This window comes from Anopheles nili, chromosome 2, assembly GCF_943737925.1.
Source record: "Anopheles nili chromosome 2, idAnoNiliSN_F5_01, whole genome shotgun sequence".
NCBI lineage: Eukaryota > Metazoa > Arthropoda > Insecta > Diptera > Culicidae > Anopheles > Anopheles nili.
In genome coordinates, this window is record NC_071291.1 from 56,091,153 (window position 1) to 56,103,631 (window position 12,479).

The following is a 12,479-nucleotide window of genomic DNA, read 5'->3' on the forward strand; positions in this document are numbered from 1 at the left end:
ATGTAGCGAAACGAAAGCGAAACGAGCTCCCGAAACAAAACAAAACAAAAAGAATGTGCCGGATAATGAGCTATTACCGATTCAAGTTCACTTTTCCGCTTTTACTTTTCCATTTTTCTTCGGTGGCGCGAAAGGAAGGTTATTTCGGCTTGCCGCAAACGAGCTGAGGATTGTTTTTTATGTAACATTTGCGGGTTCTTGGAGCAATATCCGCACAAATGTAATTATATAATCACTTCATTATATAATGCGCTTGAAAAGATTATTTTGAAAGCAATAATTGATCCTCCAAATCCTACTGAGCACTAGTATACTTCGAAACCAAGCTTTTATATTATTATGTACTTCAAACTATGGTTCTTAAATATCATTGTCATCGAAAAAGGCTGTGATTTACTATCAAAAAAAATTGTAATTTATTTTCATTTATAAATAATAAATAATATTTATTCATTTATAAATACATATTACTCGGTAAAAAATAAACAAGTGAAATATATTTAAACGTTTTTAGAGTAAGCAATTTTTATTTATTATTTTATATAAAAAATATTCAATTCTTTCGTTGTATTAATATGCTTTGACCACATGTCCCAATCTCATTTATACTATAATGTATATCTAAATTATTGATGCTTTTATCATCTAACTTGTGATAGCATTTAATGGTTATCCTTTCAACTGATCGGATAAACTCCGTATTTTAAGAACTTTAGATTCACAAGCCTTAAAAACTACGATAACTTGAAAGCTTATACCTTCTTTGAATTTGTACTTTCTTTTGTTGGCGGGTGCGCTATGTTCATTTTATAATTTCAGTCAAAAATAAAACAAAATTCAATCTAAACTTAAAAAAAAATTCTCAACTTCCCGGAAGATTTGAAACAAAAAATAAACATTTTAAACTTCCTCTTGACGTGTCATCGAATATATTTAACCTGTCTATAATTTACAACATTTTTACATCAATATTTCGACAATCAAGCCGCTGCACTGGCGATGTCTTTTGTTAGTTGAGCACACGTGGTTGAACATTTATTTTCCACCCAATTACCACTCATCCGACCTTGGACCGGCGAAGCGATCGCACGCAATCGAAAACTAACGGACACCGTTTCGGATCACTGGCGAAGCTGACGAAAATTTTCATTTTTCATCACCTGTCTCCATGTGCTCTACGCGCTGCACTGCATCACAAGCAGCGTGGTGAGTATGGTGAATTTGACCCCACTTCCAGTGGCTTCTTGCGTACGCCCTTCCGTTAAAGACGGCTCCTTACGACTCGAAGAGGGTTTTTCTCAATGAGTATCTCCTCATCATTCATAAATCGCAACAACCTGTAACCAAGTGTTGAGTTAATTTTTTTTGCTGTCACGTGGTGAGACTGGCAACATGGAGAGCATAATTTCCAGCAGCATTGAAGGGGAATCCCGATGGAATCGGCGTGTCAAATGTCGGAGAGTGACTCAGTGCGCATGAACCACGGCCGGAAAACTAGCCTTCAACGATCGGCTGTTACTAAAGGTACATTTCGTTCAGAGGCTAGCGTTTTCCAGTCGAAGATGGTCCTTCGTCGGCTTCGTTGCCTCGAATTGCAGCGAGAGAGCTCGTATAACAGGGAAGAGATTTTTCCTCATCAATTGCTCGGCTGCTGGAGGAAAGGTGGCCGAAAGGACGAATAAGTTTGACCTTGTTTGGCCGCATTTTCCTTCCACACCTTCGAAGAGAGCGGTGGAATGGGCAAATAAAAACGGAGTTTTCCTGTGGAAGAAAAAATCGGATTGCCAGTGGAATTGTTGTATAACGCGGTGAAAAGTGATTGTGTCCTCCCTTATGAAAGTAAATGTTTCATGCTATCCCCTAGAGGGTTTTCTAAATTTGATTCCCACCACATCAGTTGAAAGCGAACTAATTAAATTATCAGTTCTCCGTGTTTTGAAACGTCCTCACATACTCGGCTGCAAATATTAGTTCAAGTGAAGTGTCGAACAAATTGGTGTAGTGTTTTGTGGTATATTGGAAACCACATGATGAATACTGAAAGAGCCACTCCGCTTTAATCATGCCAGTTACCTGATACGTTCGCTAGTCTGCAAATAGCAAAGGAATAAATAGTAAAAACCCGCATCGATAACATCAACGTCTGCCAACATCATGTCGATGATCAAGTGCTGCTTCGAGCCGCTCGAGATGCCCGAGTTTCTGGACTCCTTCGTGAAGAAGTGCACCGAAGGATGTAAGTTTGATAGACCCGTTGAGAAGGATTTGCAAAATTTTTCATAGCTCATGTTACATAATGTTTATGTTTGATGGTGGATGAAAGTAATGAATTTGAGGAAGAGCGCGAATATGCCGATACACGCAACATAGCCTGACTCCTGGGAAATCGTAGAGGCAATATAAACAGAGTAAGATTTGGGTAGAAAATTCGACCAAAATATACGCTCGTTGATTGACGCGTGCCAACTTTGGGTAATTAAAATGAATGATGTTTTTATAGAAGCACACAAAAGCACACCCTTAAGTATATAGCCACAAACGATATCTAGCTTATAAACGGTAAAATGAATCGATTTTAAAATTACTTAACTTATAATTTCGAGAACTGATTGAGAATTAAAATTTGAATTATATGATTTGTAAAAAAAATTTGAGCTATAGTTTCTAAATCGATAAAAGCTATTTTGTTTTCCCAATATATATGTTACGCATGCATTTCCTAATTTTGCCTCATGAAATTTCTAAACTGGACTGGTTGTTTAAAACTATTGAATCTACATACATCTGTCCAAAGAGATTCCACCTTTCTCTGTCTGATTTTACATAATACAGGGCGTATAATTGATTTTTACGATTCTTTTTATAACTTTAATCAAAGGACATAACAGATTGCTTCAGAAATAGAACAATCCCCTCTTAAATGGTTGCAGTTATATAAGTAATGTTGAATATTGAAATGAGGGAGTAAAGTTCGACCAGCTTTGAAAAAAAGAACAACTGATTAAGAAATAAACATATGTTGGACGATAATTCAACAATGTAAAAAGACAAGCATCAGAACATATCATATTTTTATTAAATTAGTGATAAAACCCTATTTTAATTTTAAAAATATTCCTTCGCATTTAACTAACGGAGCTGTCAATTCCATAGTTTATCCTCAATGTGAGACCATCGTCTCAGCGAAGAAAACATATAGATCAACTTTTAAAAACAAAACAAATTTTGAAAGCTTCCCGGTCAGTGCGAGTGTTTTCTTCGAAAAGTGAACAAGTTGAGTGAATAACCAGTAATTGCAATCTAGAAACCTAAGAATTTTACATTTTACAAGCATTCGACATGAATCCTAAACCTGATAGGTTTTATAAAAGAGTTTATCGGAGAAATAATAATTTTGAAAAGGCATGGAATCAAGAGTTCGAAAAAAGGAAAAAACGAAAATTGCTGCAAAGTCAGGGTAAGCCAATTAATTCAGGATTAAATATAGAAGGACGCATGACTTGACTGTTATTCGTTTCAGGAGTACTTTACCCTGTGCCGGATTCGCCTATTCCGCCCGAATATGATTCGGATTTTTTGCTTGAGGAAGACGAAGAATGGAATGGCGAATACGATCTTCCGATTCAAAACGACGGCAATAACAAGGATAGCGATGATGAGGAAAATGATGTGCATAATAAAAGCAAAACTCTTCTATGCTGGGCTATGCAATCAAAATTATCCAACAAGTGCTTGGAGGAATTGTTTGTATTGCTACAGCAAAAAACAAACTTATCTTTTCCAAATGACGTAAAAACATTACTGAAAACAACCGCTCAAGAGGGACTCAATATAGCTGACACACATGGCGGTCAACTATGGTACTTGGGTGTACAAAACTGCATTCGACGATATTATCGGTAAATAATATGAAGATAATAGTAAAAAAAGTACTTACTAATTTCTTATTTAATCTTGCTTTTTTAGCAATGTTACACCTATCGTAAACAGAATTCAACTCACATTGTTCATGGATAGAACGCAGTTGCGTCGTAGTGATCATTCGCAGTTTTGGCCAATGCTCATGTCGTTTTCCCCTGCAGAAAATCATCCTGCTGTTGTGCTTATCCTAGGGATGTACTACGGCGCAGCACACCCAGATCATGTGGAAGGCTATCTTAGATCGTTAGTCTCCGATTTATTTGAGATTCTCAATTTTGGAATAACGGTAAATAATAAGGATATTCGAGTAAATTTACATGCCATAATTGCAGACTGCCCTACACGCTCTTTCATGATGGGTAAGCTAAAATAGGATGTAAACGATGCAAATTAGTTATGACCATGATTGTGCATCTTTTTTACAGGATTAGACTACCGCGAAGCAATGCTCGTTTGCACGCAATGCGGTTGTTCTGGAAAGTACATGGAAGATGACCGGTCCATTATTTTTGAAAATGTTCAAAAACCAAATGAAATTGTTGCAAAAATTAAGACCGAGTCGTTCGAAAGCTTATCGCCATGGAGAGATTTAAAATATCTAAATACTGTAAACGATATAATCACAGCTGATCGTCATAGAGTTATAGATTCCGGAGTAATGTGCATGCTATTACGGGGATGGATGAATGGTGCTCTAGTAAAATTTCCCATGTGGTCATCGTTGAGACAACATGAAATCTCAAAGTTGTTGATGGCCATAGAATTTCCCTCGGAAGTACCAACCAGATTCAGGCCATTGCGATCTCTGGCCTTATGGAAAGGATGTGAATTACATTCGTTTCTGCATTACGCGAGCATCGTAATACTAAAAGACAGAATCAGCCTTGCAGCGTACAACCATTTCAAACTGTTCTATTGCGCTATTACTATTTTGTCGTCTACCGTATATAGACATTTTTGGCAGTACGCAGAAGGTTTACTGGAAAAGTTCGTCGATCAGTTTGAATCTATTTACCGTCCAAATCTATTGAATAGTAACCTTCACAATCTGTTGCATGCCAGCAAAGAGGTACGCAGATTTGGGCCTCTTGATTCCATATCCACCTACCCGTTCGAGAGCGAACGGCAACGCATCAAGAATTCCATAAGACATGACAAACAAACCCTTCAAGAGGTGGTTAGCTGTTTAATTAAAGGTGGTACACACGCTGACTGTTGTAACGAACAAACGTATCCTATTTTAAACACTGCAAATGAGAATGTGATTGTTCACGTGAATCATAATTTTTTGCTGAGCAAAGATGATAGGAACGCATGGTTTTTGACTCATGCTAACGAAATTATAAAATTCAACAATGCAGAAGAATTAAACGGAACGATAGTTATTTATGGATGCCGAATCCTCAAAAAATCAAACATGTTTACCTATCCATGCCCTTCAGATTTCATATTCAATTACATGGCAAGCATTTTATCTATATCAGCTTCGTTAGAATGCGTCCCAATCACTGCTGTGAAATGTAAATTAATAGCTTTAAGAGATAATCGTGAAATTAACATATATTTCTTTCCCGTTATAAATACTTTTACTAAATGAAAACTCTAACTCTGTATCTTTCGAAAGGAAAGCAAACCTAAAGATTTAAGACAAACGGAATAAATTTAAATATGATCTCAATAATCTACTGTTCCTTTATTACAAAGTAATGTCAGACCCTATATGGTGGAAAAATATTAATCAGATGGATTATAAATATATAAATATGTCACAACATGTATACTTTTGAAAAACAGTGTAGTTTTCAAATTTAAAAGCGAATTTTTGTCCTTTGAACGCACAACATGCAATGCCTGCCAACAGCTGACCAAAACATTCAAAACCCCCCTGACGTCATCTGTCAGTTTCGATTGCAGTCATATATTTGATTCATTTTTTCCCGTTCAAGGGAAAAAAGGCAGCCTATGGCAAATGCTTGATAAAAAGTAGCTTAATTAATCGGAATGGGCAGCATACGATAGTAGTGCCGCGTTGACTCCACCACCTGTGTGTTCCTGTGTAGTTCTATCGAATAAAAACATTCAACTTACCCCTATCAAACATGTTAGGTAAATGACTGTTGAGCTATCGGTAGCTAAAGTAGCAGGCGTTTCATAGGGAATAGAACAATAGATAATGGTTTATGAGAGAAAATTAATTGTGAAACTCGTTTTAGGTTGCTGTGGTTGTTGCTCGGCCTTGCGGCCCCGCTACAAGCGGTTGGTGGATAACATCTTTCCGGCCAATCCGGAAGATGGATTGGTGAAATCCAACATGGAAAAGCTCACCTTCTACTCGCTACGCTCTCCGGAGAAGTTGGATCGTATTGGCGAGTATCTGTACCAGCGTGCCTCGAAGGACATCTACCGGAAGCGCTACAAGTTCGTCGAGATTGCCATGGAAGCGATGGATCTGCTGCTGATGGCATGTCACGCGCAGATACTCAACCTTTTCGTAGAGTCATTTTTGCGCATGGTGCAAAAGCTGCTCGAGGACACCAACCCAACGCTGCAAATAATGGCCACCAACTCATTCGTACGATTCGCCAACATCGAAGAGGACACGCCGTCCTACCACCGACGGTACGACTTTTTCATCTCGAAGTTTTCCTCCATGTGCTACGGCAACAATGACGACGTCGAGCTGCGCGACAGCATTCGAATGGCGGGTATTAAGGGCCTGCAAGGAGTCATCCGGAAGACGGTGTCCGACGATCTGGTAGCGAACATTTGGGAAAAGCAACATATGGAGAAAATTGTCCCTTCGCTACTGTTCAACATGCAATCGGGTCCATCGAAATCCACCGATACGGAGGCGACTCCCTCGACACCACCGCTGCTGGCAGAAGCGGTCCTCCGAGAACTCGTTAGCCGCGCATCCTTCGGGCACATCAAATCCGTTCTTAAACCTTTGCTGACGCATCTGGATCACCACAAGCTGTGGGTTCCGAATCGATTCGCCATCGATACGTTCCGCATCGTGATGATATCGATTCAGCCGCAGTATTCGTACACCGTCGTCGAGACGCTGATGTCCCATCTGGACCAAAACTTGACTTCCTCACCAAAAACGCGCACGTCGCTGGCCGTGGTCCTGTCGAAGATCATCGCAATTGCAGCGGGCGAGAGCGTGGGCCCATCAGCACTCGACATTATCAACAACTTGCTTATGCACCTGAAGACGAGCGTTAGCACCCAGCACGAGTCGACACCGGAGGAAACACAGTATCAGGAGGCGCTGATTAACGCCCTGGGCGAGTTTGCAAATCATCATCCCGACTATCAGAAGATCGAAATCATGCTGTTCATCATGAACACCGTGCCGGATCCGTCGAACAAGAGCAAAGGCGACCAGCTGTTGCAGAATATTCTGCTGAAGAGTTTACTCAAGGTCGGCACACAGTACCGGACAGTTTCGTTCGAGAAAGCGTTCCCGGTGTCGTTCTTGCAGCCGTTGTTAAAGATGGGCCGGGCGGCGTCCATCCCGATACGCATCATCGTGATGCAGATTTTCCAGCAGTTGCTCGATAGACACCAGAACCAACATCTGCTAAATGTGATCAACGTGACGCACTACCCGACGCTAACCATCGAGCACCCGTCGCGTTCGGACATTTTGTTCACGCACAAGTACGGGTCCAACATTCTGCAAGCAATCATCGAGAGCATGTCGCAGGAGAACCATCTGGAGGTGCTGAAATCGTCCTACAACACGATCGCGCTGGTGATCGTTGAAATGGCCTGTGGCGAAACGGTGCAAGAGTTTCTGCTGTTCATACTGGGGTGAGTAGGAGATCAGACGATTATTTTGTATTACATATTTATTGTTTTCTGAACGCACTGTTCATATTTATCTGATAATACGCACGCACTAGTTTTTGAAGCACTGAAGATGCAAAAAAAAATCCTTAAAAGTCAGTACATTACCCCAAAATCAATGTTGTGCGACGAATCTTTAACACGCTTACAATCAATAGCGAGCAATATCGAGCCATGTTACGCGATAAGCTGGAAACTGAATAGAAAGAATTTGATATGGGTGACTATTAATTCCAACTAGCAAGTTGCTCCATGCCTGTTCGATCATAGATTTATTTCGTATCATGTTTTTAAAGCGGTTGATATCGAAATACGCCGGTATCGACCGGCTGCCTCGTTCACGTGATATGAAAACACCTTGTTGGTATACCAGAATAAAAAAGTTTATGACGATATTTTGTTTGTTACATCTCCATCCCATGGAGTCATAGAGAGGACACAAAATTCGTCAGAGCTAGAATATCTATTTGGTCTTTAACTTTACTTATAAATAAAACTTATAATCTAATGCAATTTTATACTATTAGTTTCTCTAAGCATAAATTACCAAGCGCATTCTGTGCATTACTTTACTGTATATAGAACTTTTTCTTTTTTATTTTTTTTAACTCATTCGTTTTCGTAGTTCTAGTGTAACAATACTGATTATGAATTCCGTTTTTTTTTCGGTCATTCAAAAACCATCGCTATAATTGCTTACCGAATCCTGAAAATAGAACGGCTCATGTAGCATCGTTTTTTTATTGATGGCATAGATTCGAGGTTTAAAATATCCCATAAAATCAATAATGTCTTCCACAAGCGACGCTCTTGAGTATATCCGACTGCAATCCATCGTGTATTTGAGAGTGCACGTAACTCAATTAGCCCCAGTTCGTATTTAACCCTCTGCTTCGTCATCTCACACACAGCGTACAGCAGGTGGCCGTAACCGAGGTGGAACTGTCGCCGAAGCACCGTTGCAATCTGCACAGCATTGCCATTTCGCTGCTCATCCTGTTGGGACGCTGCACCGCCATCGGAACGCTGGTCGAGTACATCGAGAAGCTCATTCAGGCTCGCATAGAAGAAGCATCATATCTGCTGCCACCGCTGATGGACAACGATAAAAGCGCACCGAGCACGCTCAACACCAACCTGCCGCATCTGCTGATCGACAAGCTGGCCGTGGTGGAATGCCTGCAGCAGGCCGGTCTCGAGAGCAACCGCGTCCAGACGGGCACCCCGTACGCGTTGAACCAGACGGACATATCCGCCCATCGTCACTCCTGGGTGGACACGCACAGTACGTGGCCTTTTTTGGGGTCTCAAAGGTGCATTGAAGGTTTTTCCTAATGCTTTCATTCCTCCCGTTCCAGGTGCCGTCCGACACAGTGTGGTAGATTCGACCTACAACGACATCGAGAGTGTTAGCAGCTCGCCCGGCGTGCAGAAACGTTCGCTCGCGTCTGAGTATAACTTCGAGTCGATGAAGCGCGTCCTTGCTGAACCAACGGAAGCCACCAAACGCGAGGCACGCGAAAAGCAGATGCAAATCGGACGTACATTCCGCGAGACGGCCTTCGAGGATCTGGTCCGGCGAACGGAACCAAAGCACGACGTTATCCAGAACAAGTTGAATGAAATCTTCAACGCGCTGTCGGCGGAACGGCAGATCTCGAACACGTCGTGCAGCGTCCAGGCAGGTTCGCTGTTGGGCCCGAACGGTGGGCTAAACGGGACGATGATTGAGACAGGACGGCACGCCGGTTCCGGTCAGCGACCGATCTACGAGAACAACTTCCCGGAACTGTTCTTTTACTAGAAAGGATTGCATCTTTGCATTCTGCAGCATTCTAGGAGACGGCGTGGCAATCGGAACTCGCAAAACCATGTGCGGGGTTTCTGTTTAAATTTGTTTTGTGGTATTGGAATCAAATCGTGGTTGTATTTATTTTGCGACGATAGCACAGTATGTTGGTGATTGCTAGAGACATGTATCAAATATATATATGGCTGGTTACGACTTCAATGAAATTGTTCCTTTTTTATCTTAATTCGTCCTTCACTTAAGCAAATTGGGTGTGATGTTTCGTTTTAATAGCAATAAAAAAGCTTACATATCAACAGAAAATGAAGTGAACAGAAAATGGATGATTGGGAAGTGCAACTGAAGGCACAAATGGCAAACTAAAAATGTTTATTTCTAACAACTCAAAGATGCGAGATCCACAATAATGTTCTGATTTGGTATGGTAGTTGCTCTTTATTCAATTTCAGTAAACTGTTGACGTGTTTCAGATGAAGACAGAATATTCAGAAAGGTGTTTTTGATTCGCTCATAATCGAATAGTTGCACTCGGGCAGTAGATAGCTATTTTGATTAAACCTCGAGTCGAACGCCTAACAGTCGCAGGTAGATAAACATTGGCATCGACAACGAAAACCCGGTAGAGCTGTTGCGAATCAACGGAATCCCTTCATCCTTGATCTTTGCTAGCTGTAGCACATTGCTATGCTGATAAATGAGTGTATGCGATAACGCATATAGCAGCTTGCAGGCTATGCAATTCAATACGTGCATTAAGTTGCACACAAGTGAAGAAGAATGACAGCACCCAAATCGTTCCGATTTGGGATTAGAAATGGTCAAGGGCGATTAACCATGGAGGTCGTTTTCCGTTTCAACATGAATGCTACGGGAAGGTTGATCCGCATGCTCACTCCAATTCACAGCAATGCAGCTGCACGTTTGTCGCTAAATCTTATCATAGGTAAAACTTTAATACTTCATAATTCGGAAAATCTCATTTAGTTAGGTGGTACTGATAAACAGAATTGGCAAGAGGTAAACTTCAAAGAGATATTAACGATTCACTTGCATTGGTTGACCGGTTATGTTTGGCTGGTGCACATTGGTTGATTTATTAATGAACGATTATCGACGATGAAAATCTACTAATTTCCGCCGAGTGGCCTGAGAAACACCCCTGTGTAAGTTTGACCATGGAATATCATTTCCAAGAAGGAAGAAGAAAGATTTTTGCTCTGAGCGCATTTCTGGAAAATGGGAAATCGAAGGTGTAGCTAATCTTTATCATAATCCGTTAATGCAAAAACTGTTGACTGCAGCGCGGTTGTTTCATGATGTTTCAGTTTCTTGCTCGCCATTTCCTTCCAAAATAGACTATATCCGATAGCAAAACGATTGAACGACGTCTGATAAATGGGGGAGTTTTCTTCTTCCTGTGTTTTCGCATTGCACTTCAAATTTCGCTACTGCGCCTTTGTTCCGATATTTTTCCTATTCCGATTAGCTTTTCACAGGCGCAGCCTTCTAATCTGTGCAATTTGACATTTAAATGCAATTAAGGGAATTGGGTATAAGCATGGTGCTTTACCCCTGTTTCTCTGATAGAATGGGGAACAAGGCTTATTCCAACGAGATGGTTACAGTTAGAAATGAACTAAAAACGGACTCAAAATTTGTCTTCGAACAATTATACTCTAAGCAGTGACAACCATTTACGATGATGGTAAGTAATCTCTACTGACTGCTAATATCTATGACAAGAATGTTGTGTTTTTACGCGACTGCTACGTGTTTTTTATCTCTGTCAAAGAAACTTTTTGTCGATTGCTATCCTTGTTGCGTGTTCCCAGAGTCTACTTGCTTGAGTCTGTTTCGGTCAACGGTGATGTATCTGATAAATGATTAAGTGTGATCATTCGGCGGCAGTACACGATGGTCCGCTACCAGCTTAAACTACTCGCAGCAGTTCGACGTCGAAAGTCAACCGAGCATTCGGGGGAATGACACCCGGGTGGCCACGGCTACCGTAGGCGTAATCCGGCGAGCACACCAGCTTAACACGCTGGCCGACCGACATCTGGGCGACACCTTCATCCCAGCCACGGATCACCTCACCCTTGCCGACAGCAAACTGGAACGGCTTGCCACGGGTGCGCGAGGAATCGAACACCGTTCCATCGTCGAGGGTTCCGGTGTAGTGAACGACCGCAGTCTGACCCGGCTTCGGGAAGGTGGTTTCTGTTCAAAAGGACACAAACGGCAGCGAAAGTGGGAATAAATGAAACGAACTGTCATCTTTTAAGGGATGATCCTTATCGACCGAAAGGACAATTGCTCAATACTTACGGTCGCCGTCGGCAATTGGAATGATCTGCACACCCATTTTTATCGTGCTTGGTTACGGTGCTTGACGACAGCGACGAAAGAAGCCGACAATATTACACTGTTTTCCCTGGACGCAGAAACGCTACGAGCCGTTCGGACACTGAATCTAGAAGCAAAAGCGAAATTGCACCAGGAATCGTTATAGTTAAAACGTTTCTTGAATTTCTTTTTCCACTCAAGAGTAACTACTCACACGCAAGATGTCGAGAGCAATGGCGGCGTTTTCAAAGCTGTCAAAATTTTTCATCCAACACCATTTTGATAATTTATGAGTTATCCCATGTCGGTCAACTAATGCGGCTGGCAGTCCTCCAACTGTCAAAAGTGAACCGGTTCTTCTGCTTTTATTCCAAAACAAATGTACGACTAAATTAAAAACTAAGCTAAACATGGTTCATGACATAAAACATGATGATAATAGAATATTTTAACGAGTTCGTCAAATCAATGCGCTCAGTAATTGTTTAAACTGAGATGGCTCCGAGGAACCGATTATACGGACGTTTGTTATAAAATTTCATCTTAA

General features: G+C 41.2%; 2 protein-coding genes across 2 annotated transcripts; one reads left to right on the top strand and one right to left on the bottom strand.

The window, feature by feature from the left end:
• Positions 1-2,154: 2,154 nt before the first annotated feature.
• Positions 2,155-9,786, top strand: LOC128722164 (protein EFR3 homolog cmp44E). The gene is made up of 5 exons (XM_053816003.1): positions 2,155-2,236; positions 6,135-7,740; positions 8,688-9,061; positions 9,135-9,451; positions 9,509-9,786. Exons 1-5 carry the CDS (start codon positions 2,155-2,157, stop codon positions 9,578-9,580), a joined length of 2,451 nt encoding a protein of 816 aa, XP_053671978.1. The 3' UTR covers positions 9,581-9,786.
• A 185-nt stretch (positions 9,787-9,971) lies between these two features.
• LOC128721222 (peptidyl-prolyl cis-trans isomerase Fkbp12) lies at positions 9,972-12,198 on the bottom strand. The gene is made up of 3 exons (XM_053814950.1): positions 12,147-12,198; positions 11,915-12,059; positions 9,972-11,806 (listed from the first exon to the last, which is right to left on the bottom strand). Exons 2-3 carry the CDS (start codon positions 11,949-11,951, stop codon positions 11,517-11,519), a joined length of 327 nt encoding a protein of 108 aa, XP_053670925.1. The 5' UTR covers positions 11,952-12,059; positions 12,147-12,198; the 3' UTR covers positions 9,972-11,516.
• Positions 12,199-12,479: the final 281 nt, after the last annotated feature.

Coding starts and splice junctions, on each gene's coding strand:
- LOC128722164 (XM_053816003.1), top strand. CDS start 2,155: ATGTCGATGATCAAGTGCTGCTTCGAGCCGCTCGAGATGCCCGAGTTT. Junction 2,237..6,134: donor GAAGAAGTGCACCGAAGGAT/GTAAGTTTGATA, acceptor AACTCGTTTTAG/GTTGCTGTGGTTGTTGCTCG. Junction 9,452..9,508: donor TCTCGAACACGTCGTGCAGC/GTCCAGGCAGGT, acceptor ACGATGATTGAG/ACAGGACGGCACGCCGGTTC.
- LOC128721222 (XM_053814950.1), bottom strand. CDS start 11,951: ATGGGTGTGCAGATCATTCCAATTGCCGACGGCGACC. Junction 11,807..11,914: donor TCCAATTGCCGACGGCGACC/GTAAGTATTGAG, acceptor CCTTTTGAACAG/AAACCACCTTCCCGAAGCCG.